Below are 27,074 nucleotides of genomic sequence, written 5' to 3' on the forward strand. Positions count from 1 at the left end.
CAATAAGGGGAGGCATGCCTTCGGACCAACTGTATTTGCACTCTGTTCCATGCGCCAAAGAACTGATCACCGCTCACCAGCTGTTCCATGCACATTGCAGAGCAAGGCAACAGTAGTATTACAAGGAGAAACTATTGGTTAGACCAAGTCTACCATATATATCTTACACCATCCAATGATAAATCAATACACCATCCGAAAAGATAAAAAAAAGGTGCGCACTGTTATCCTTGCTCGTTTGAAATTTTGCAACACAGGCGATAGGATCCGAAATCATGCAAAGACAAGGATAAGCCTGGGATTGGTGGACTGCTATCCATCACCGTTTTGCCTGGATTTCAAATATTTTTCAACAGGTGGAAAAGAGTTTACTTCGTAAAGAAAGAAAGTTGAAGATAGATGAATCTTAAATAATAAATCTGTTCTTGATTCTCAAGTGTGACCATTAGTAATTTAATACAACAAGTTAGGATGTTACGCTAAATTTAGACAGCCAGCTCTTCTGAATGGCGACCATGAAAATCAGCAGATACGGGGGTATCCAAAGTAATGTGAATTTGAAGGCTAAGTTCAGAGGAACTGGATGTCTGAGTTTGTTGTAGGTGTCGACGACTCAGAGTGGGGAGCATATTGCAGGGCAATGTGCTTAGTGCTGAATGAAAAAGAATTGCTCGTCAATGGCACTAGTAGATGGAGGCCTGTAAATGTGAAAGTCTATCAGTTCATGACTGAGGAAAAAGAATTCAGGATGAAGAATGCTCGTGAATGCTAAAGCACTTGGACTGCATGCAAAATTACAAGGCAGAGTATCTCGAGAGACTAAAATTTTCAAAGAGACAGAGCTGGACAAATAGACTGAAAATCAATTATTTTATAAGATGATACCGTCAAAGTGTGATGTACTATAACTTATTGTAAGTGAAGCAAGATGTGACGGTATCTAAATACAGCAAGAGTCACGGCCTCCGCGGAACGTTAATTTTATGTTATTATTTCACTGCCGAACGAACTGAGAATGGGATCGTTACTTTATTGCATAAGAGGGAAAAACAGCGAACTGATCTTCACAGAAGTATTATAATGTATTTTTATGATAACCTAAACGTACAGAGGGCAGTATATCAGGGAAATGCTCACACAGTGAAGTACTTACCTCTACTTTCCTTGTATTAAAAGTAAGTAAAAGAAATATCTACACTGGGCATAAAATTTTCATGTTTAAACACCAGGACATCATCCCCTGATAATTCCGATCATGAGTCCACCTCAACAAATAAGCTTGCTTGTGGATGCAATCCTGCTTCTTTCAATGTCAGTGAATGCTTTTCTGGACCATAGGAGATGCGAGGGAAGTTTGAGACCAGGGTGTATTTCTCAACTTTAAGCAATCCAAAGAATCAACATAGTCATAGAGGGAGGTGATCATAGCTGAACTGTGGAACTTTCTTTCCTTGCGCTCTCCAGAAGGAAATCGGACAAGAACCTGATAGCAATTCCAACATTTGCATCAGTTTCAATCTCCAATAGGTCATTGGAGGCATTTCAAATGCTAGCGTGTAAAACTTATGATGTAAAAAGTGATAATCATTAATCATAATACTGATGAACTAGATTTTAAAAAATCCTCCTAATACCAGACTAATTTTTGAAATTTTAGACAAAAGAAAGGCCAACAAGGAAATGTCCTAAACACAACAACAGTGACAATTTCTTTCTTTCCTTTTTTTTTTTTTTTTGGAGCATAAACACTGAATGTGCATTTGGATTTTCTGGTAATTGGAAAAAAAATATTTTACTTATTGTGACTCCACTTCTTCCAATCATAGTTCAGGATTACACAAAGGTAGTCCTCAATAGGTCTCAAGCATGTAAATTCCACACCCTATAAATTGTTACTAAAATCATAACATATAAAAGCAAAATACTTCAATTGAAAGGCACAAACGTGAAATATTACTTGTTGATAACCTGGATTATATCCTAATGATGAGGACTCAATATCCTAAGGGCAGAACTCTTGGCTTAACAATAGTTCCCTCAAGATACACCAAAACAAAAAAGGTTCCCTCAAATATAAGATAAATAACATAAAGGGTAAAGAGCACATGCAAAAGCACACATGTGCTCGAGTGAGAGAGAGAGGCAAGCAATTACCCCAATAAGTCATAAATCACATCAATTTTAACATATAGGTATAACTGAAACCAGCCCAGCAGTTCATGTGTAAAAATACATGGTTTGGCAGACTTAAATACAGCAAACTTAGACCAACTTAATCTTATTTATGCTTGTATCTGAGCATTACTTTTTCCCAAAAAAATAAAAAGCAGCACCGCTTTGAACTATGTTAACCTAGCATCATAAAGAGGACTGTATTAGTTGTTATTTGCCAGGTATATTGCATAGTTTCAAGTTCTTAGCCATACAGGTTATCAATAACAACTTTGTTATTGCATTCATAAAAAAAATAATCAATGATTTGACAAATGACAAAATCATAAATCATAAGGATATGTACAAATAATACTTGCCACCAATTAATACAACAAGACATGCAGTCACACTAACAGATATGCATCTGGTATGCTTGGATAATCAAGAGACTACTTTAAAACTTGTTCTACAGCTTAGATTAGTTTTCATTTTGCACTGGTGCATATGCATTTTTTTTCTTTCCTTTTTTTTTTGCAGGTCTTTTTTTTTTTTTTGTTGGGGTTGGGGGGGGGGGGCACGGGACATGCATCGTTTAGAAAACTGATCCACTTGCTTTGATCGATCAATCTATCCATCCATCTATGTCATCTTCAACATCAATTTCTTTCAAAGATTCCTAAATGCTCTCAAAAGATATTGGAAATAGCTATGCCCTCTTCAACATCAATTTCTTTCAAAGATTCCTAAATGCTCTCAAAAGATATTGGAAATAGCTATATGCCCTCTTCAACATCAATTTCTTTCAAAGATTCCTAAATGCCCTCGAAAGGTAGAACAATGATTTAAATGCCTTTGATCATTGTAGAATAGCCACTTTGTATCGCTAACTTATCCAATCTAGAGACCAACATTCAAATATTGGCCAAAACAAGCTCAGAAAGCCTCCCTCCCATCCCACCCACCTTTTATTAAGAATGAACAAAGAAGGAGAACATGCATATGTGGCTATCATGAGCATTACTTATATGTTATCCATACATTTCAACTAATGGGCCAAAGCGGACCAGAAAAGACCGATAAACCGGATAGATTGTTGGCACCACCACTATACCATGCCTATCTGGCAGGCACAGAATGTATCGGTAGTCCAAATACAACACAAGCTCCCCTCGGAGGCTGAAGTTATATTCCGTTCATTGGCTGGTACATTGATGTTTTAAACCAGACTAGACCAGTCAGTTCAGCCAGTTAAATTGTCAGCTAGTCAGGTCTATATTCTGGATCAACCGATCAAGCATTAAAACTGGTTTTAGGAAAACCTGCCTTTTAAAAAACCACATAAACTGATGGCTAGAAGGATGAACAATTTGAACTGCCCTGGGTTGATGAAGCTGGCTGGTTTTAGAATCTTTTCACATGGAGCCATTGGCTCAAGAGATTAGTATTTTTCTGAAGTGAACCTGAACCCCTTCTCTCCCTTGACCCTCCACCCATGGCTGCCAAGGTTCCACAACAACAGCCTCCAGGTATCATCCTCTCCTCCCTCTCTCTCTCCAGCCCCACCTTGTCCCTCCACCCTCCAACAGCACCAGGCTTCCATCCATGGTCCTGAGCACCACCAAACAACCTCCAAGACCCAATATGCTTCCACCCCCAACCATTCTCCCCCATGCTGAGATGATCTAGACTTCTTCAGTAAATGTAGTTCCGGCAGCAATATAATGAGATATCATGGGCATCCAAGAGGGATGATAACAATATAACCTGAGATTTTTCTTAAGGGGATTTTTATATGTTTATGTAAAAAGATTTGATGGGTTACCTTTCCTTTGGAACTAAAAAAATGAGGGAAGTATAAGCAGAGTGGAATATACAGGAATGCAAGGGTTAATTTCTCCATCTTGTTGTGGAACGGACTAGCTCAAACAACAAATTTCTTAGATTTTTATTATTAGTATTTTAATCAGGCCAAATTGATATATTTCTTCCTAAATTTTCATATTTATTTTTTTAAATGCCAGAAGTTTTGTAAAAATAGGTTCTTTTTGAACAAATGCTATCAAACTTGTTTAGCGAAAATCTTCAATTACTTTATTAGAGATGTAAATATGAAAAATAATTGCACAATTTCATTACTTTACCTTTAAAGAGTATGATTAGTCTGAAGGTTCGTCATTCCGGTATCAAATCCCAGGGATTCAGGTCCCAACGGGACGTCCCATGGGATCCCATGGGACACTGGGACGATATACAATCCCATGTGTTAGGACAAGCCGTCCCGCTAACATCCCAGCGTCCCGATTGGGATGCCTTGAGACATTTTCTATCCTAAGTGTCGGGACATGACAGGACGGTGACACATCCCGTTCAATGGAAAAATCGGGACAGCCTCGTCTTATGCAGTTTAAAACTTTGCCAGATCCTATACTGGTACCATTTTGTTAAAGTGTTGGTAGACCAGGTATGCTACCCAATTCAGTATACTGAGTATCAGTACACCCCCTACCTCATACTGCCTTGGTACTGATACGATACGATAAGGTTGGCATGCACTGATACCAACCGAGACAACAAATCTTGATTGGTCCATAAAATTTATATCTGAATTCATGATATTATCAAGCCATGTTTTTATTTAGTTGAATTGTTATTATATATTTTTAACTCAGTTTGTTAGTTGCTATTTGATAGAAACTTGCATCATGTGAAACTATTATGAACATGTACATCATTGCTCTGTGATGTTTCGAAAAAAAAGAGTGCTGAATTTTTTAGTAGGAAATGTCGATTTTTTTTAAACAAAGAAACAAAATAATTTAGGTACTTTATATATAAGTTTATTCTTATAAGTAATCATTTTATAATTTCATCATTATGATGTCACAGTTTGTTACTGGTTGATCTAACAGTTAAGCAGGTGACCCACAATTAGATCATATTTTTGGGCTAATCAAAGGCCTGGATTTTTTAAAACATTGGGTATGGTACTACATTTACCTAATTTAGTATCTGATGACAAATTTTATAACAAATACTATCTTCCAGGTTATTACCACCAGTGGCATGAAGATGTAATTCAATTTCTTCATGCGTTGCCTTTTAGTTGACAGCTAGCTAACTGGGTAACAGCCTAACAGTCCTCCAAGTGGCAGAGGTTCTAAGTTTGAAACTTGTGAGAGTCTGCCCTAGGCATTAAGACCTGGGAAATTCTCCTACTAGGCCCCCCTCCACTTCTGTCAAAAAAGGAGGGGGGAAAGGAGAGATGACAGTCAACACCAACAGAAGAGTTGTTATTTAGCTAGCAATATTTTTCATCAGCTTACACCCATGTCCATTGGCTGCTTACAAGCAACCAACCTCATTTGAGGCCTGCATGAAGCAAGCACATTCATGGATACTAACAATGATATCAGATTTCTCTCTTTTACAACTCAGCCACCACATATAATATAATAGTTTTATTTTAATTTAATTATGTGCAGAAGAAAATTAGCATTTACTTTATTAGGTGAATTCAAGTCCAGTAAACTACCGCAATACCGTTTTCTGTAGCATTATGATAAGCCCAAAGCATCAGGGCTTATCTTTACTTTTTCAGTTTTCCTAGTAAACTACTTTCTTACTTTGACTATCATGGATTGATCAATAAAAAAAAAGGCAATGGCATAACACCTAGAATTTAATTTTTGCAAACACATGAATATACATACATACATCAATCATGGATTGATCAATAAAAAAGAAGGCAATGGCATAACACCTACAATTTAATTTTTGCACACATGACTGACTGACACACACACATACATATATATGTATGTATGTATGTATGTATGTATTTCAAAGTAACCAGCATGACAAAATAGAAAAAACATGGACTAGTATTTGTATTGGCAGATACTTAGAGAACATATACGCTTGAGACAAATCCATTACAGAAGATAAGAGACATCTTGGTTTTTTTGCTTTTTCGGCTAGATAGGAATTCAATAAGTTATCATTGCTAAACTTGCAGAAAATTAAGGAGATCAAGATTTCAATTAGTCAATGAAAGCATAAGAATGAAAAGAAAAAATACAGAATGACTTACTTGTGTAACATCCGGTCCTTTTTCAGGTTCAACACCCAGTGATATTGCTTTCTCTTGCCGCCTTCTAGCTAAAACAGCTTCCTTTTCAGCAGCTTCACGAGCTGCTTTTTCCCGAGTCTCTTCTTCCTCCTTATGCTTCCTCTCAGCTTCTGCAGCTTCTCTTTCCAACCTCTCTTGTTCTTCTTTTCTCTGACGCTCTCTAGCCTGATTTACCAGATAAGTTCATTAAATTTAGGATGTTGGTGATTTGGACAAACAAACACAGTAAACAAAATTTAAAAAGGCTAAATCTCAAAAAACAAAATACTTGATCAGCTTCAAGTGCTGCTCTATATGCAGCATCTTGCTCCTCTCTCAGATGCTGGTTGTTTCTCCTTTCTTCTTCCTCAAGCCTTGCTGCAACTAGAGATGGTGTACACTCTTCTATGACTCGCTGAAGGATTGCAAGCATTTCTTCAGAAGATATGGGTCCCTCAATCTGAATAACATAAGGGGAAAAAAGAAGCTATTACCATAGAAATATGGAATTTTGTTATGCATAACAGGCAAAGATGTAGCACTACAAACTTTTTTATGAAAATCACTAAAATCAATTGTGAGATATGAATTAATTTTCTTAACATCATCAACTGGGTTGAGAATCACCAATCATGTAGACATATATTGCATGCAACAAACTAGTCCAGCAGCCAAACTTGAATGAAACATCTTATGAGGATGCAATAATTTTAAAGCCAAAAAAAGATATCAAAATACTGCATCCAATCACTAGTTTGATGATCACATAAAAGAAGCTGAATGATGATCTCATCCAGTCAGGATGTGTGATTATTTTCTATCTACTAGGGTACATGATTTCTGTACCCCATGATAACTGAAACTTAATAAAACAATAGCAATTGTAACAGTACAAAATATAATTACAAGTATATGTGATTCCTATGCAGGGCCTTCCATAAGTAAGAAGGGTATTTTGCAGATAGGTAGTGATAAGAGCACTCACCATAGCTGACCCCAAATATCCTATGATTTCAAACCATGACATCCACCAGGTAATATGAAAAATGTGCTCCAACCTTCTAGTTAGGCCCTTGGCCTTCAAAACAAGAAAATAATTCTAACAAAGGAATAAGATCCTTTTAGGTCCACCCAGTAAATTCCCCCATTTCACTGAATTAGTATAGTAGGCCTGAGCTTAATTTACAACAATTTAATTTGTCACTGTCACTTTAGTTTAGATAGTAGCAGCCATCCTTCCGTTAAAGATCAATATATTACAAGTTCTTTCAAAAAGTTAATCATACCCAAAATAATAATAATAATAATAATCAAACCATGTTTACAGAAACATGCCCAAGACTTGATAAACTTACAACGAGGTAAGGAAAGAAGGTCCAGAGGCATCCATATCAGAGCCCCTGTTCATGGCTTATGCTTGTTATAAGCACACATCTGAAACTGAATGTCTAGGCAAAGAAGTGATCCATTCTGTGCTATAAAACTAAAGAAGAAAATTCTGTAGAAAAACTAAATAAATTATCTAGCTCAACTCCTTTCCTCATCTTTCTTTTTCTTGAGTCTGAAGATTTAACAAACCAAACCCCAAGCTTAGGCTCCATCTCGCTAACACTTGGAAAAGTGCACAATGGTGGGGAGAAACCTATAAGAATAATGCCAAGAACCAGTGACATCATCTGTAATTTTTTAAAGCTTATTATGTCTTACCTCAAAGGCAGAGCCTCAAACCTTACTTTAAGCCTTTTGAAGCACCACAATCAAATTTTTTTTATTTTCAAGCCTCTTGTGAACATCATCATAAATACCAGCAACAAACATTGATAGGAAAATCATATGGGGTAAGGTAATAAAGAAGCACTTGAAAATTCATAGCATATGGCCTTAAACAGAGCGGATGGAGGAAAATGATCCATGTAGCCAACCCAACTAGTCTGGGACTAAGACTTGGCTGAGTTGAGTTGAATCAGATATTGAGAGGACAAATATTTTAACAGTAAACTCTTTGCTTATACCTTCCTTTGTTTCTAAACACGATAATTAGCAATGGCAACTTAGGATGCCCAATTGTGTTACCAATAATATTCTCCATATAGCTGGAGCATGTGACATGAAGGGATTAATACCTATGGAGTTAGTGCAATCCTTAAGGGGTTGCAATATAAAGCACCAATCCCTTCAATCCGCATGGCAAACTAGCTGTGGAGAAAATATCAGTAACAGTGTTCAATCCCTTAGCATTTTTCTTTAATTTATAATAGTACCGTCATCTCCTAAAATTCACTTCTTTAAAAAAAGAATAACTAAGCACCTGCATGTAAAATTTGTCTTCTAATGAAACCCTATATGGAAAGGCTTAAAATCACTTCAAAACAAAATAATAGCAACCGAAACCTTTTCTTAACCCAATCTACACTGAGTTCAAATTTTCTAAAGCCCTAGTCCTACATTTGGGATATGCCGCATTTCCCTTTTCTTAATTGCTATACTACTTTGGCCCGCACATAATACTTGTAGGGATTTCCCTATTTAGATAATACTCCTACTCGCAGTAGGAATCCAAAAACCACTAGAAAAGTAGATATGAAATATAGTAAGAAAATTACAAAATGGCGGCAAGTAAAACTTAAAAGACCAAAAATAGATCTACCCATTTAGATCCCCATTCCTTGGGACATCACAACACCGACAGGCGGTGGAAAAGGTTATCTAGAAAGGGTATTCCCCAATAGAATGTCTAAAACATGCACTTCTAGCCGTTACAAATGTCAAAATAACTGTACAGGTCTTAACCATTATAAGGATTTAGAAAAGCAATATAAGAGCGACGTAAATATGAACATTCCGCAAATAGACTGCCTTTTAATATAAAAATATTATAATTCAGAAATTCTGGTGAGTGTTGTAGAACAGTCACTATGATCATAAGATAAAAATTATTTCACACATACAGAGCTCCTCACAAATATTACATGATGCCTAAGTGGTTCAAAACACCTATTCTGACAAATTTCACAAAGAACTCTCAAATTCATGTTGCCCATAGCTGATAGTTGCATCTGTTTTCGTTAATTTCTGCCACTTCCCCTTCACTCTACATAACAATCCAAAGAAATATTACCAAAGCCGTGGTCAAGAACATCGAGAAAGATGAGTTAAATGTACAAATCTAGCAAGATCAAACCAAAACCAATATTCAAATTCCATAATTTCCAAAAAGCAAAACAAAAAGAAAATACCTGCTGAAGGAGCACAATGCGCTGGTTGGCAGAGGGTACGACAACGGCACAGAAAGGGAAACGAGATGCCTTGAGGCTGTTACTCATATTGAACCCTTCTGTCCTCTTAATGCTCCCGCCCCAAGCCACAAAGTTCTCGTTCACAAACTCCGCGACCGGAGCCGTGCACAGGCATTCCGAGCAGAAGGCCGGCACGTCCGGGTGGTCCGGCGAGTGCAGGTACACGAACAAAAGCTTATACTCCTGCTGCGACCGCTGGAGGGCGTCCATGAAACCCTCCAACACGAACCGAACCCCAGAACCGGCCCCTCCAAAGTCCCTTTCAAAGGCCACGACGAAGTCCGCGGCCTCGGCCGCGGACGCCGAGAGGGGGACCAGCCTGTCGGCCTCGGGCCCACGGGAGGCGGCGAGGCCGAGAAGGTTGAGGGAGCGGGAGATGATGCCACCAGCGATCCAAACGCCAAGGCCGACGGCTCCAGTGATGAGGCCGACGCCACCGGAGACGACGTAGAAGGGGAGGGTGATGAGCTTCCAGGCGAGGCCTGGCGGGGCGGGGTCGCTGGAATCATGGCGGGCAAGGGAGGACTCGGTCAGATTGGGATCACTGCCACTGGCGGCGGGGGCGGAGAAGGAGGAATTGGGGGAGGGATTGATAGAGGAGGAGGTGAAAGCGGAGATGGCGAGCTCGAGATCCCAGTTGTGGGCGGAGAGAATCTCGGTGCAGAGATCGGGGTCCTCGAGGCCGGTGATGGCCTGGAAATAGACCAATTTGTCCTCGAGGCTCTCCGCCATGGCCGGTTCTCGATACCTCGGCGACGATCGCTGGGTCCCGTGGGGTTAGGGTTTGGGCGGGCGGACCAAGGAGGAAGGACTTCTTCGCGAAAGCGAAAAGAAAAGGAGAGGGGAAGAAGGAGGTTACGGGGGAAGAGAAGTGGGCGTTTTTTCTTGAGAAGACCAGCGGCAAACAAAGCGCCAGCCCTCTGATATAATTTCTCATGTTCAATTCAATATATATGAAATTATGGATTCCAAGTTTCAGAATTTAGGTAGGTATTAATTAGGCTGGGCTGCTGCCCTCTATTTCTTTTTTACTTATCTCTCTGCGTGGGAAGTCCTTTGACTTTGCGATTAAGTGGGGGATGCAAATAAGTTGAATATTATTTAAAAATTATTTTTTATAATACTTGATTTGATAATAATATGATTTTAAAAAATAATACTTTTAAAAAAATTAAAAAATAGTACTTTGAATTCCAACGACAAAAATATTATCCTTCAAACTCTCCATCCTATCATTAATGATAGTTATATTTTTATTGAACATTATGCTATAAAAAAAATATAAATCTTAAAATAAAATTTTATTTTAAATAAAAATAATATTATTTCATTAAAACATATTAGAAGAGCACAATAACAGATAAAATTGTAGCATGAGTCCATGCAAATACGTTTTCAGTATCACATCGATCATCCAACGTAGAGATTTTAAATATTTATATAATATAAAAATATAAATAATATTTTTTATTATTTTTTAATATAATTTTGGATTGCTATGGATGAAATAGCTAGTTTTTATTATCTTTACAGTTTTGACCATTCTGTTGGACTGCAATAAAGAGAGAGAGGAGTGAGAAAATAGGATAACAAAGCAACGAACCCCACACGATCGAGTGACATGTACTCGCGTTTATCCTGGAGCCTGGTACTCCAGCACGTTAGTCATCTACAGGAGCAACTGCTCCTACCTTAAACGTAGTAAAAAAATAATTTTTATTTGCGTTGGAGGGTACCATCGCCATTAATGTTTTGCAGCTGCAAAAAGCCCTTCTACATTTCCAACATGTAGGGTAGGTCTTCAGATGTTCTTGAGCAAATAATGCTTCTGTGACGGTGGAGTCAGATGTCACCCTTTCTACTGGCCAAAGACGAATCCCACCCTGACACATACGCTCTCCGTTTGTGGCAAATGCAGGAGAGCCGTAAAAATATCATCTCCTATCAGTTCATCATAAAGAATAATTAAGTTGTATGAGGTAAAAAATCTCTGTCATTTGTAACAAAATGTTGATTCAATCAGAAAAAAAATTATGTGAAAATTTTACGAAATTATTATAAAGCCAAAGCCAAAGCCCTTTACATACAGCTTTTCGTAACGAAACTAATCCGAAACAAAGCCAAAGCCCTTTTCATCCATGGTTCATACTCCACTCATACGGTGTATGTTTAGTCAAGGTTGGATAATCCAACTCCTCGTATATTTGTTCTAGTGAAAACTTAGGTGACGTTAGACGTCAGTGGACAAGAAGTTGAGAAAAGGGTAGAAAAGCGACTGTCGAGGATTGACTCCCTTGGAAAGCCCACAGACAACTCCTTCTCCCTGCTACGAGAAAAATATTTACAATACACGATGCTTGATCCGAGGTCAAAATTAAAATTAAAATTAAAATATATTAAAATAAAAATTAAAATAATTAATTTTTTTAAAATATCTTATTAACGATCGAAATTAAAATTAAAATTAAAATTAAAATAAAATTTTAAATCTATAAAAAAAAATAAAAATTGAGTTTTAGATATATTGAACTATTCCCATTTCATCTTAGAATTGGAATCGAAATGAGGCTCCCTCCAATCAAATGGTTGGAATGAAAGTCATCCATTCCGATTTCCATTCCAAATATTCATTTTCCTTAACGAAGCACTCTTTAAAAGTAATGCCATCACACACCAAATTTTTACCTGCTTAATTTTTACCTGCTTCATTGCCTGTCCATCATGGCAAGAGGAGATTGGTGCCATCCACTGGAGGGTTGGTGCAATTAACAAGAACCTCTGAAGACCTCCATGTTAACACCAATCTAGCACCATATCAGTAGTAGATGATGGCATAGCATGACAATTCATCAAGTAATTTAAAAAAAAAAAACTACCACTATTACAATATCTGAAAATCTTATTTAATTGCTATACATCTAGGGTGTGTTCAATTTATATTTAGAATTAAAATTAAAATCAGAATGAATTAGAATAAAAATTAAAATTATTATATCCATCGATATATTTAGTTTGTGATCCAAATCAGAATTAGAATAGCATTTGAATACTAGAAATGAATAGGGATTAAATTTTGGAGGATTTGAGCATTTCTATATCTTCTCTGTAATTGAAATAAAACTCTCTTTCTAACCAAATATATTCCAGTGCTGATTAGTTTATCACAACATAGATGGCAAAGAACCCGAGCTTCTTCCGTGGGCAGGACGATCACTCCCCCATCTAGTCATTCAATGGACCCCCTTCAATATCTTAAGCATATCATAGAGAAAATAAAGGTGCAGCAGTAAAGTTTTCTAAGAGTGACACCATTTTTTGTCTTTTCTTGCCACATAAAGAAAATTGGCACCATTTATCAGCAGTCTTATTACCTTCTTTTGTAGGAATAGATCTCTCTCTCTCTCTCTCTCTCTCTCTACTTTTCAAAGACCGAAAGGTTGAAATTTTGCAATTACATTGACCTTAGGCAATTTGCAAGCTTCTTTTCTATTTCAAAACTAAAAGGACAGCGAAGCTCAAGACGGCCTCATAATAATTGCTTCAGATATGCAACTAAAAAGCACTTCTCTTTAAAAACAATATCTAATACACAAGCTGGACGCTGGCCCTCAAGTTCCAAACTGAAACCCAACAATCACTGGTTCAATGGGAATCTCCATCTCTCCTTGGGGATGACAATTGCTTCAATTACCATTGGCACTTGCTACACAGAAATTTCTCCATCCAAACCTGCCATTAAGGTTTCGTTTAGGGGAACACCAGAACCCAAATCTACAACCTTACAGCGAATAAACTGAATGAATCTCAAACATCTAAAACCTATTTCTGCAGAAAGTTTAAGCTTATCGGGCGTATGAACTCCAGCTTCCTAGCACCAAATTGCTGACAACTATGTAAGCTCTGCTCGCTGCAACAGCCAAGCTGCTCCTAACCCTCAGTACCAAAAGCACCTGTTGATAATTTTGCACGTTACTCACAAGAACTGACACAATTTGTTGTGAAGTTCAGCGCAATTACTTTGCCCCATTTATGCTGTAAAAGAAAGCAGAATTTTGGTACATAATTTATTCATATTGAATAAGCATCATTCATAGCTAATCCAGTGTATCCGTGATAAATACATTCATCATCTTTGAACAGAACCACCATTCCTGAAGGAAAGATTAGGTGGAAGTATGTAACTTTTCTTGACCTTGGATCCACTTGTTATCATAAAGTTACGGTAATACATCATTCTGTTGCTGAGGTTAACATCTGGACAGAACAACAGCAGGTCAACTAATGGAACATCAATCTCCTGAGAACTAAACCTCCTCAATAAGAACCTTCGTTTGAGGCACTTCCTTCTTTTCCGCTTTGACACGTGTACCACTGTAACCTGATTCCCAGAGAGAAGCTTTCTCCACCTCTACAATTCCTGCCAAAGATGACCAGGCCTCTCCTGGCTGATCATGAACCCAACACATCAAAAAATACACCTTCCGCTCAGCAGAGTGGAGCTTCCGGCTGCTCTTGCCTTTCTCTGCCTTCCCCATTTTCTCAGATTTGAGCATTCTTTCGCCCGCCTGAATAAGCCTCTGGAGATCACAGAGAGAACAGATGAGAGCACCACACCCAAGATGCAGCAGGCTGATGATATCATCAAGAAGTCCGATGCAAAACCTAAAACCTCCAGTGTGCCTGTAAACCGCTGAGCATGTCTGCTCCAAGCAAGCTCCAAGTGCTTCTGCCACAGTCTCGGGCCGTGCATCATCACCCAAGACCTTTGACACGCTCAAGATTGCAGTGGCAGCACCAGATGGGTCGGAGTGCCAATCCCCATTGTAAAGGCGCAGAGTAAAGCAATAGCTATACAGAACATCAACCAAGTGAACAGCCAGAAGAGGAGATGGGTCCGTGCGGGTCAGCTGTTCGAGTGGTGGCAAAGAATTTTCTGGCCCAGCTGGAACCTCGCTAAGCTTTGGCTCTGGAGTAGTAGAGGCTTGTGCATTGGTTCCTTCATGCTCATGAAGTGGCTTGACAAGCTGGCCTCCTCCTGGGCTGAGAGAAATGGATCTTGCAGAAGGCTTTGTCCACCATGGGGTCCATGGCTCAATCAGTCTGCTGAGCTCCCCGGATGCTAGAGCTTTTCGAAAGTACTTGATTTCCTCAGCAGAAAGATCTTCTAGTCTGATTTCATTGCCTGAAAAATTTAAATAAGAAAATGAGTCAAATTTAGTTTTACTTTTAACATATGTTGATAGAAAATAGTCACCACTCAGCAGATTTATAGTTAATTAATCCTATGTTAATGGTGTCATTCCACCATCACGTAAAGAATTAGCAATGAAATATACTATTCATCCTGAAAAAACAAAAAACTTGAAAATAAATAAGAGGATTTTTTTGGAAGTTCCGCAGCAACAGATGCAGTAAACATGTAGACATGAATCAAGATAGCCGACACCTGGCATAAGACCAGAGACTAAGCCCCAGATCTTGTGTTGTGGAGAAACTTTTTAGCGATACATTACATTCTCTAATCAATGACAGGCATCTTGGAATTTCATATAAAAGTATAAGTTTCTTTCAGCTTGAGTTCTGAGATCAACAGAAAAAGATAGTGATCCATAGATATCATAATCTCTTCAAGGAGTACCAGTGCTTGAGACTTGAGCCAGTTGTTAATATTTTTGTTAAAATTTTTTATTGATTTTGAAATGCCATTCTTCTTTTTTTCTTCCTTTCTTCTTTGTTCCATTTTCGGCTTAACCTCTATTCGTTCCTTTGTTGAATTTATGAGTTCACTTAATGCGGATTATGAATTATGTGTAAAGTTTTAGACCCCATTGGTTTGTAAGCATAGTGAATCCAAGGATAAACTAGATTTTTAGTTTAAATTAGGAATTCTGTATTTCAGCAACCCACCTAAGGGAAAAAGTGCAGATCCACAGTTGAGCTCCAGTAAAAATTGAGATGAGAACTCACAAACTAACAAATATGGTACTCGCTTCTTCCTCAACTTACAGTAACTCATCTGCCCCATCTAGTCAACAAATCTGGTTACAAATTTCTCTAGCATATCCCAGCTGCTATATCTTGTTATAAGCAAACTGTTATTGGTCATCAATCATATGACTGGCATACCTTTTGTTTCTGACATAGCCAACTTTTCATGTTGAAGAATAGGTGGTCACAAGAAAATTGATGGAAACTATGTAATTATGAACTACAAATTAATCATGACAAGAAAGAAATTGCAACATACCAGACAAAACTTTCTGAATAGTCTCCTCAGATAGCATGGACTCTGCAAACAGATGAAACATGGTCAGAACTCAATCCTAAAGTTTCTAGAATTGTAAGAGTAGGAAAATTGCATTCTAGCCAAACTCTATTTCTTGTATATGTAACAACTCCATATGCAAGGAAATAGTCACACAAAAAAATAAGCTAGTACTTATGGTGCAGTGTGCCGATATTGTTCAATGTAAGGTACTCATGGCATGTTAAACAATGAACTGGGAGGAGCAATTAAATTCACGCACAACATATGCACAAGAGACCACATTGCAGGGTACATCATAAAATCCTAGCACAAAACTCCATTATTTACAATAAATGTAAAAAAGGAGTGAAATTGAAGAATAAAATCTTAATAAACTCCACTGAGTGAGTGAACTGCTTTGTAGAAGCATACACATCTAGGAACACCACTAAGTGAATTGTTCATACAAAACTCCAGATCTAATTATAGGGTTCCTTGCTGGCCAGCCAAGGATGGAATCAGTTTCTAAATAAAAAACTGATATCAAATATATGGCCAACGAACAAAAGCAATGATCCATCTTATGCCACTGATGTAAATAATCCCTTCATTACCACCAGTGCCCACAAAAACATAGATAGAAAGAAGGAAGCATCAAGCTCTCAAACTCTCATATTTAGATATTAGTAGTCAAGATGCTATTCTGACGCTAAGGACATAGAATAGTCATAAGAATAGGCCAAGTTCATGGTAGACCACATGTTGTTCTGGCCTATGCCAAACTAGTACAATCACTGGGTTAATACCAAGTTATGAGAATGCCATCACTCAGTGCCCTTTTTGTTAGGCACAAGTAGATGTTGGGTTGGCACCAAGCCAAAGGTCATTTATTTTATTTTATATTATTTTTCAGCTAAAGTGACACAAACCATGGGTAGCACATCTCATGCCAGCGACATGTAACCTGTGAGTCCTTCATAGTGACATACATATTTTACTGAGCATGGTGACCTTCCATTAGTACTAGGTTTCTAGCATTACTACACATGCATAAATAAATTGACAACCATTCCAAACAATCACATGGAGCCCTTGTTCATGCCTCGAATGCAACAACATATTAGAATTTGTCTTTTTTCAAATAAACATGTTTGAATATTTGAGCATTTACTCAAGCTTTTAGTAAAGCCCCCCCCCCCCCCACAAAAAAAAAAAAAACTTTTATCGGTTTGTGCAGACATTACCATGATGAGTACATCTTTAGAGGATTCCATTATATATTGCACTCACAAATTTGCTTAATATAGTTTTTTGCTACTTTTTTAAAACAAATATATATAGCTTTTCAAATTCATATTGAAAATTCAATGAACCTTTTCTTCACTGTCCCTTAATCTTGCAAAGAGTATGTCACAGCATTACAAAAACCACTCAGATTTCAAGAATTCTAGTGGGCAACACTTCCATAAACTTGGATTTGGTACAACAAAGTGTAATGCTCCTTGGCACTCCAGAAAAAGAGTACTTGCTTAGATGGCAGGAACTATCAACACTTGGCACAACTTCCTGAGAATCTTATAAAAGGACACTGTAGTGTAAGTCATGACACATTAGATCTAACCACTTTCAAATATTAAATAGTATTATTTTCAAGTATCTAGACAACTGCAGAAAAGTCACACATTCTTCCTTGTTCTCTTTACAATCTAATATAGGCAATAAACTTAATTTGTCATAAATAGTACCGCTGACTAGTCAATTTGGTCTACTTTTCAACTTTTCTTTAAATTGAAATACTGAATTGGTTATAAAATTGATACTATACAATGTCAGATTTTCTTTAAAGCTTGAAGTTTCATAAATGTGGAATACTCCAAAAGTTAGATTTTGGAGCTCAGAGTGTTGGAAATTTTGGGAGACCTACACCCTTGGTACATTGCCATATATCTAAGTAACACAGCTTTGTCAGTTCACTAACATATTGCTTAACTGGACTATCTGGTTGCCAAAAGACCATAAAGAGTAATTTTCATCACCAAAACCAATATTCAGAACATGCCTTTGGTAGCACAAAAAAGAATGGCACACCATTTTCTTGTATAATGATGATAAACGCACATGATTATACCTCTTATCTAACATAAGGAAATAAATCAGAACCATAACCTGCATTGAAACTTATGATGAAGGGTAGTCATAGGAACAGAATAAAGTAGCAATATTAAAACAATTCAGAAATTTATGATAATTTGAGCACATTCAAATTACTAGTAAGCAGACTTGTAGGACCTTGACATGTCATTAATTCTAAGCCTGTGCTCCAAGGACCATCTTCATTTCCACCAGACATTAATATTGTCATTTTATAGTGAAGAGCATTCTTCCGTACTTCTTTAGACAACTATCATCTATTTGTAGACTTAAGAAGCATTTTCCATGTTCTTCATAGAACTGTCACAAGAAGACCAACATAGCACATGTTCCATTTATCGAGAACTAGAATGTGGCACAAGCAATCCATGTGCCATTTTTAACTGCAAATAAAATATAAAATTAATACAAAGAAAGTAATAAATGCTAGGACAGGGACTAAGACCATTATGGTTAAATGAAATGGAAGAGGCTAGGGCAGGAACACATGCAATGGGAAAAGTAGAGTGGGGAAATGCACGTGATAGAAAAAGGACTGGGACAACAAAGAGAGCTAGACACACCTCACACATTACAAGAATTCACTTTATGTAGTAGTATAGATATAGCTATGAAAAACTAGCAGTTCCAAGGCTGATGAGTGGTTTTTCCCCCAGCAAAAAGTTGACAAACTTCATGTCTCTTCTCTGGCCTTACCCTTCCTTTTCTCCAGATTGCTTTGCTAAATTAAGTTCAATACCTCCTTAATTTGCTAAAATACGGAAAATTGATAGACACACTACTGCTCTGCTTCCTAAACAATAAACATTGAACATTCATTCTTCTAGTCCATACTGTCATCCTAAATTGAACCCTCCGTATTTTCATCCAAGCTTTGTGACCAAAGTCAGCAATACACATTTGTTTCTTTCAGATATGTGAAATAATTTGTAAAATAAAGTTCACATTGCTAGAATTTTAAAAATCATAAGGCAAAAACACTTCTACATCTGGAATAAACTTCAGATCTGCAAAAAAGTTGGCAGTAGATCACCTTCACGATCTACATGGGTCAAATCCTTGACCCAATGTGAAAGTGGCATGATGTTTAAAATTATAAGCATGACAATTTCTTTTTTTTTTTTGAAATTCTAAATGCCCTCTCCAAACTTTACTAATAAAGGCAGGACTGTTCCTAAGTTTTCTTCCCCAGTCTAAAAAAAGAAAAAAAAAAAGAAATAGATGATTGCATATTGAAGGGGAGTAATAAATAAAAGAAAGCTATCATTAGTGTTCAGGTAACTCATGGGGTGCAATCACCAAAACTATCCACACTTCATGGGTTCTGCAAGCCCCTTCCTTTCTCCTCATGTTTGCACCTCTGAAACTCCCTTCACTTAAGAGACTGACATCCAAAATCAGGGATCAAAACTGATACTTTAGTTCAGGTGGTGCCTCCTCTTGCCCTCTAAGAATAGACATCATGGATTCAATTCCAAGTGTCAACGCCTAAGTTTTGACCCCTGATTAGCAAATCCCCCATTCTGTGAGTAGTGGCTTGGTCTGCCTGGGGCCCTAACCTCTCTAGCCTAGGCAGCATAGGCCAGGTATAAGGTACTGGGTTGGAAATAGCCCCTACCACTCTCCCAAAAAGAAACAAGAAAAGAGAGAAGAGAAAAAGGATTAGGGATCAAAGACATGTAATAAGCAGTCATGCTCCTGGTCCCATCCCTATGCAAATTTGAATCGGAAGAAAAAACTCCCTCCTCGCCAATGGAATCTTCTTCACTGTTTGGGTTCTAAGGGTCAATCATTTCCAGGCATTGTCAAGTGGGATAGTCCACTAATAGACATGAATTTATGTTTTTCTCATTAATCAGCTACTATTTAAGTAAAACCAGCATTGCCCTTTGTGGCCATCAAATCAACACTGAAAAGCTCAGCCGGCCCGTGCCAACAGACATTTGATGCTCCCACTGTCATTACCTATGCCCTTGCTGTTATTACCTATGCTAATTTGAATAGTGTGTATTGTGCAACACACAGTATATAGATCCCTCTAATCAATCTCCTTCGTACCATGGCTCTAATTTTAACAATTCTAGGCATGTTTTTTCAAGTGGGCCAGTCCACTACCAAACGTAAGACTTCTTCTCATGGATCCACTACCTAACCTTGACTCTGTATCAAAGCAGCATCGCAAATATAAGCTAACCCAGATATTTTTACAATTGTGAGAAACCATCTTATCAAAGATCCCGCATGCACACACAAGAACACATGGCACACACACTCACAAGCACAAGAGAGAAAAAAAATCATGTTTTGCACCTATCTCACGTTCTAGTAACTGCCGTTACACAATTTCCTGCCAAAACCAGAACAAACAATAACTGTACATACACACACCTTTTCTTCTTGAGTCAAATTTTGATTGTTAAAAAATTTGGGGTGGTATTTTAAAGTCAAAATAGCTATATGGGAAAAATTTCAGATCGTCAAAATAAGAATATGCCACCTTTTATAGTAAAATTAACTCTATCAAAATCCAAATAGGAAAATAATTCTTGTCCGCGTAAATTCACTATGAAGTTCTCAAAGTGTCCTCATTTGGATTTAAGTAGAAGCCCAGGGCTATAGTGGTGTCGTTATTATCATCATCATTGTATTAATGGTTGTATTAGATTGATAATAGCAATTATAGTAATTTATCTTCTAATGAGTATGTCTTGAATACTGATAGATTTGAGAAGCAGCATGGTTGAGAGAAGACTGAACAGTCTTAGATTTAAACTACTATACAGTTTTAAAGGTTGTAAAATGCAGATGAGATCCTAAGTTGCAAAATCATGTATTCCAGAGGTAATAACCAAACAAACAATGCCATTTTTCTTGGTTTAGACCAAGCAAAATCATAGCATCCATCACTACCATATACTAAGGGCCTGTTTGGTATCATTTTTCCTATTTCTTTTTTTTAAATAGAAATATGAAATCCGACGCAAAAAAAATTGTTTGGTTACACTGTTTCTTTTTTTTTTTTTTTATAAAAGTAACTTCATTATTTTTAGAAAAATTGGAAGTGAAATTTTTCACTTTTGATTTTTTTTAAAGTGACATTTTAGGTTGGGAAGAATTCCCCATGTCCCAACACCTCCTGACTCTTGTCTCCTTCCTTAAATCCACCTTCCCTTCCTCCAATCCCTCAGCACCTGCAACAACAACCTCTCCAACCTCCACCCTGCCAGCCTCTCCCTCCATGCCCGCCTCCACACCCTCAACCTCAGCCACAAAACCTTCCCCAGCCACTTACCGAAAGATCTTGGCAACATTCCCTCCCTCCGCTCTTTCGACCTCTCTTCTAACTCCCTCTGTAGCCCCATCCCTAGCTCCCTCTTCTCCGTCGCCACCTGCTCCTCCCTCCACTACCTTTTCCTCGCTAAGAACCGCCTCCAAGGTGCCATCCCCTCCATGCTCTACCACTGCTCCTTCCTTCATATGCTATTTCTTTTTTATGTTGTTAAAAAAAAATGGTGACCATGAAACATGTTTCTGCTGTCAGGAATCTAGAAAAAAAAATGACAGTGATTCCAAACACAGCCTAATCTTTTAGCTCAATCAAAAAGAATGGAATGGAAAATTAAACATTCAGAAGATCTGCTGTCAGGAATCTAGAAAAAAAATGACAGTGATGCCAAACACAGCCTAATCTTTTAGCTCAATCTGAAAGAATGGGATGGAAAATTAAATATTCAGAAGATCTAGATGGTGTTGGTTGGCATAAAAATAGCAAGATGCTTAGAATGACAAGACCACATTAATAGAAGTAGGATAATGGGACCAAAAACGTGCTTCATGCTATAGAAACAACAACTAGAAACCTACAAAAAGGAAAATTACATTCAAATGGACATACCGTCTTCATCATCAGAATTCATCTCTTCTTCTGAGTGGAACCGTTTAAGAATATCTAGCATTTTCCTCTTAGTCTCATCTTCTGGCTGTATTTGCTGCAGCTCCTCCATGACATTTTCACGCATGAAAGATTCTGTGCACCGAAGGCTATGCCTCTGCAATATAAAAACAGAAGAAGTCACACAGATATATAGTCTAGAATTATTCCATACAGTTAACACAAAATATACCTAAAGTTGAATGCCTCTATGCATGTCAAAAATTGTATTTTGCCCTCTTCAAAAAATCTTCCCAAGTCTAGGGAAATGTAAGAGCACTATTCCTTAGTTGCATAAGCTTAGAAAATCAAGCACATGACTTCTAGGTTCCCCAAAGGCTTGAGGTCACTAAAACACTGATACCTTGCACAACGATCCATAATCAAGATCTATACATAAATGCATACATATTATTTATGTTTGTGTATACATATGTATGCATGTATGTAGGTACATGTATATGTGTGTGTGAATAAGATCCTTACATTTGAAATTTATACAAAACATGCAGTACAAATAAGTATTACATCCTTGAGATGCTTAATGTGTGCAAAAATTTGCAATGCCCCTATTACATCAAAGTGGGAAACGACAAACTTAGCTCCCAAGAAAACAAAGCAATGAAGCAAACGTAAACAAAATCACGATATGATCAACAAGCCACATAATCTCACCTTGTAGCACTGAAGAGAGCAATAACGCGAGTTGCATCGAGGGCAAGTATACTGCGCAAACTGCTTCTGGCATCTGTATGAAGAATAAGGGATACAACCTCAATGTCAACTCGCATATCCAAGGATCCAAAAATCAGCCAATTTCTTCATAAATCTCCATCTTGCTAAGTTAAGAAGACCATTCAGACTTAAAATAACTCAGGTAATTCATGATAGCTAACAAACTACACATATTCAAGACTGCCCAAAAAAAAATCTCCAGACATCTCTTTATTTTCTTGCTGCAATATTGGAGGGAAAAGGAACCTATTTGGAGCAGAAACATTAAAAAAAACTGTTGAAATTAAAAGAAATTCCAGAACATGTATCCAATTAATGATACCAGGAGCCCTTATTGATCGGAGTGAAATGCTGCTTGAGATAAAGCGACAAGGAGAGCTTACACTCGGCAAATTATCCTGGCATCGGAGAAGGATGATGATGTGGAAGTAGCTTCGGATATGACCACGTCCTCCATCTTTCGATTGGCACCGCTGCAACGACTTCGCTTCGTGAGGCTGCCACTGGAAAGGGTTGCGGTTGGTCTCCAGGGCTTCGGTGCTCCTGGATCTCAGACGGGCTTCTGGAAGTGACGGAGTTTATTCGATTCAGTATTTGAAGAGCACTGATTCGATACCTAAAGATATGCATCCAGTATGAAATAATAAAAATATATGTTTTTAGCTATCCACATTAAAACCTGCGTTGATCCTTGGTTACCTGTTTACCAGGCCAACGGGTCATCTTCGATGATATTCTTGCCTTTTTTTTTTTACTAAAAAGCTTAATTTAGAGAAGAATTTAGAAAACAACGGAACCGATATAAGAAAAGAAGCCATATCCCAATTCAATAAAACCTAATCTTTCAAATTCTTCCTATAAGCAAAAAATCAAACAAAGAAGTCTCAAGAGTTCACTTTTTAACCATAGAATAGAACAGAAACCCAAACTAAACCAAATCCAAAGAAGCTACCAAACCAAAAGGTCCAAAATTTTCCCAAAAAAAAAAAAAAAAAAATCCCAGCTGCGAAATTTCATCATTTGTGGACATAATTGTGCGGCAAAAGAAGCAGCGAAAACCCTGGAAGAGGAGAACGGGCGGAATCGTGTACCTTGTAGTTGAAGCTAGGGATGCCCTAGAATATAGGAGGAAAGAGGATAGAAAGATGCCGAAGAAGGTCGCTTTTACGTTACGATAGTTTCCGATGAGAGGATACGGCAGCCGCTGGGACGACGATGAGAAGGGTGGACATGGGCCAACGAAGAGCAGTATCCAACCTAAACCTGAGTTGATCCATATCCAAGATCAAATCACATGGGTGGGACACGGGTCTAATATCAAGACCTAACATTTATGTCGGTTTGCACCCAAATCTCATGAAGTTGGACCCACAAACTTGATCAATCTTGATAGACCGATTCAAAGACGCAGTTTGGATAGATTTCACAACGATGAGACTTCCTTGCTACCTTCGCCTGCCACCGCAGTACCTCTCTCGACGCTCTTGCCCTCACCCTCCTCTCATCATCCTAAGAAAACCCTCCGGTCTCTCTAAAGTGCTCTCCTTCCCTGCATATCTCGGAAAATTGATGAAATGGAAAGAAAGATAAGTGAAGAGAGAAAAAAAAATTTGATCTATGTGGAAAAGGACTTAACTTTTAACTTTTTTTTCTCTTTCCTTTGTTTTCGTTGATTTTAACTATGTTTTCCCAGGTTTTTCTCTATCTTTTATGACCTAACGAGTGGTGGCAATATTTTGAATTTTATAAATATAATATCAATCAACTTAAAAAATGGATGTGAAATGTGACTTATTGATTAAGATAATGATTAGATTATATCAAAATTTGGAGTTCAAATTTTTATATCTTCCTACTATACATAATTTATATAAATATTTATAAATATATAATTAATCTTTATATCTTCCTATTATATATAATTTATATAAATATTTATAAATATATAATTAGATTCAAGTAGTGAGCCTATTGCATTTTTTTTAAAAAACTTAAAGTAGTGCTGAGTCGATTGAGAGAGAGAGAGAGAGAGAGTAGCATGTTTTAAGCTTGTGCTTCTTCTATATCTTAGGATTTTGAAAAAGCAGACTATCATTAAGATTTCCATATGTATTTATAGGACTCATCAAAAAAAGATAAAAAAGTAAACTAGTGTATTTTCTTTGTTTGGCTCCTAATTCAAAAATAAAGAAAGAGTAACGCTAGAGATGGTCGGATATGTTTTTTTTTGGATTGCAGCTATTTCATACTTTTTCTTGGTTTCCCAGAGTCTTCTCCCATGTCTAATATATATATATATATATATCCAATAAATTTAAGAAAATATAAGCAAAAAATAATTTAGAGTAGTTTGATGTAAACAAAAATTTAGAGTAATAGAGACTTATGTTAGCATTTGATGCCTTGAGATTCGATCCACATTGAGCCCACAGCGAGGTTCGCGGTGAAAAATAGAGTCCAACGAGCCCAAGATCACCTCAAACAAAATTCGGATGGTCAAGATACGTCCGATTGAAGTTGGCACAAAATTCAAACCGACGGAGGACTGATGGCGGCCGGCGGCGAGCCAGCGGAGCGACGGTAGCACGGCCGCACGATCCAGATGCGGCAGTGCGTGGCCCAGGCCAGGGCGCACGTGCATGGGGCGCAGCCCAGGCCCACGTGTGCCTGCACGAGAACCTGAATAGCCCGATCCACCATGGATCGGGCAGTGCATAGGGAGAGGTGTGGATCGAGGGGGCGTTTCTCTTTGATTTCTCGTGGTCCATCGTGGACTAGACGCCGTTTCCTCGGCGTTTCTCATAGTCTACATGTCTTCTTGTAGACTGGTGCGCAATCTGGTGGCTTTGGGAGGTTGTGATCATGATCCGACGGTCTTGGAAAAACTTCGAGTGCTGTAAGAAGTCTGATTCCTATTGTTCTTGAATTTTTTAAGCCTTTAAAAGGCCTATTTACTGCAACAGAAGTCGTCGTGCGGTGCGGCTTTGGAAGGTAGAGAACCCAAAGAGAGAGAGAGCAGATGCCACGCACTGAGAGGAGTAGGAGCAGGGCTCCTGGACAGCGGACAGTGATCGCTTCAGGGGTTCAGGGGGGTCTTCCTAAAGAGAGCTCTTTTGTGAGGGAGAACTTCATGTGAGGAAGAGATTAAGTGTACGAGGGTTGAGGGTGAGATCTCCTCTTGTAATTTTTCTTTTTCTCATAGTGAAGTTTGCATACCCCGTAGAGGCGAGTCTTTTTTGGCTGATCCATGTATTTAATTATTTCTGTTTTATTTTTTTTCTTCTTGTTGCAACGCGTGGTATCGAAAAGATCCTAGGAGGTGGTATCCTGGCCAGACATTCACCAACAAATAGTATCAGAGCGAAGCGGTATAAGGATGTAGATTGCGGTGGTAGTGAGCAAAACTGAAGATGGAGAAGACAGGATTAATCAAGATGGAGATCAACAAATTTGATGGAAAGAGCAATTCTCCTTATGGCAGGCAAGGGTGAAGAACATGCTCATCCAGCAATGATTGATCGATGCTCTCTTGTGTGAGGAGAAGCCGACCACCATAAAGGTGCGGGATTGGAGATGACTACAAATACAGATGGTGAGTACTATCCGCATGTACCTAGCGGATGAGATGGTGATCCATGTGCTTGACGAGACTTCTCCGACGGTGCTGTAGTCGAAGCTCAAGGAGTTGTACATGGCGAAATCTCTCACCAACACTTTCTTTCTCTAGAGGCAATTCTATCAACTACTGATGACTGAGGGATAGACCGTGCAGGAGCATCTCAGCCACTTTCAGAAGATCCTCACCGACCTTCTTAGCGTTAGTGAGAATGTTGAGAAGAAGACCAGGGGCGCTGGTCTTACTAGCGTCGCTCCCCCCTTCGAATGAGTCCTTGGTGACTGTTCTTCTAGTGGAGAAGAACACCATCAAGATGGATGAGGTCACCACGGTGATTCTCCAGAATGAGGTTCTCAGGAGGGAGAATCCAGCTTCGAGCTCAGGTGGTGGCAGCTCAGCTTTGATGATTTTTGAAGGAGCAAGAGGCGGTAGATGGAGCGACAAGCAATCGCGACGAGGGCGGTCCAAGTCCAGGATGAGAGATTTGAGCAAGACCAGGTGTTACGAATGTGACGAGTTGAGACATCTAGCCAGAGATTGCTCTCAACTCAGGGATCGGACGATGGCTACTATAGCGACGACCAGTGGCGATTCAGAAGAAGATGTCCTGGAGATATCTGATGAGATATCTATTTCTTCTCAGTAGTGGATTTTAGATTCTACATGCACCTATCATATATGTTGCAGTGAGGAGCAGTTTGACTTCTTGGAGAGTAGTGTGGGCACTATTTATCTGTTGGATGGATCGAGCTGTGCGATCGGAGGCATCGGGATGGTCAGCTGGAGGACACATGATGGTGCAGTGAGGAGATTGGGGAAGGTCCGATACATATCCG

The 27,074-nt window shown here is 38.3% G+C and overlaps 2 protein-coding genes across 6 annotated transcripts; both read right to left on the reverse strand.

Moving 5' to 3' along the window:
• Window positions 1-1,063: 1,063 nt before the first annotated feature.
• Window positions 1,064-10,492, reverse strand: LOC105043450 (plant UBX domain-containing protein 10). Its single transcript, XM_010920997.4, is given in 5 exon segments — window positions 1,064-1,393; window positions 1,396-1,483; window positions 6,245-6,448; window positions 6,552-6,722; window positions 9,499-10,492. Coding segments are annotated over 5 exon segments (1,395 nt in total). The 5' UTR covers window positions 10,291-10,492; the 3' UTR covers window positions 1,064-1,253.
• A 3,106-nt stretch (window positions 10,493-13,598) lies between these two features.
• On the reverse strand, window positions 13,599-24,016 carry LOC105043449 (uncharacterized). Of its 5 annotated transcripts, none has more exons than XM_010920995.4 (6): window positions 23,714-24,016; window positions 23,006-23,238; window positions 22,563-22,635; window positions 21,852-22,005; window positions 15,806-15,847; window positions 13,599-14,740 (listed from the first exon to the last, which is right to left on the reverse strand). In XM_010920995.4, exons 2-6 carry the CDS (start codon window positions 23,077-23,079, stop codon window positions 13,863-13,865), a joined length of 1,221 nt encoding a protein of 406 aa, XP_010919297.1. In that variant the 5' UTR covers window positions 23,080-23,238; window positions 23,714-24,016; the 3' UTR covers window positions 13,599-13,862. The 5 variants fall into 5 exon arrangements, with proteins under 5 accessions (XP_010919297.1, XP_010919296.1, XP_073111916.1 ...); XM_010920994.4 differs by having other exon boundaries at window positions 23,006-23,184; window positions 23,714-24,012; XM_073255815.1 differs by lacking the exon at window positions 23,714-24,016 and adding an exon at window positions 23,322-23,689 and having other exon boundaries at window positions 23,006-23,184.
• Between the last annotated feature and the right edge of the window lie 3,058 nt (window positions 24,017-27,074).

Source organism: Elaeis guineensis, chromosome 4 (assembly GCF_000442705.2).
Source record: "Elaeis guineensis isolate ETL-2024a chromosome 4, EG11, whole genome shotgun sequence".
NCBI classification, from domain to species: domain Eukaryota; kingdom Viridiplantae; phylum Streptophyta; class Magnoliopsida; order Arecales; family Arecaceae; genus Elaeis; species Elaeis guineensis.

Excerpts from the sequence above, each read along its gene's own strand:
- LOC105043449 (XM_010920995.4), bottom strand. The coding sequence starts at position 23,079 with ATGGAGGACGTGGTCATATCCGAAGCTACTTCCACATCATCATCCTTC. Across the intron at positions 22,636-23,005 it reads GCCAGGATAATTTGCCGAGT|ATGCCAGAAGCAGTTTGCGC; the intron begins GTAAGCTCTCCT and ends TTCTTCATACAG. Across the intron at positions 15,848-21,851 it reads GAATTCTGATGATGAAGACG|AGTCCATGCTATCTGAGGAG; the intron begins GTATGTCCATTT and ends ATCTGTTTGCAG.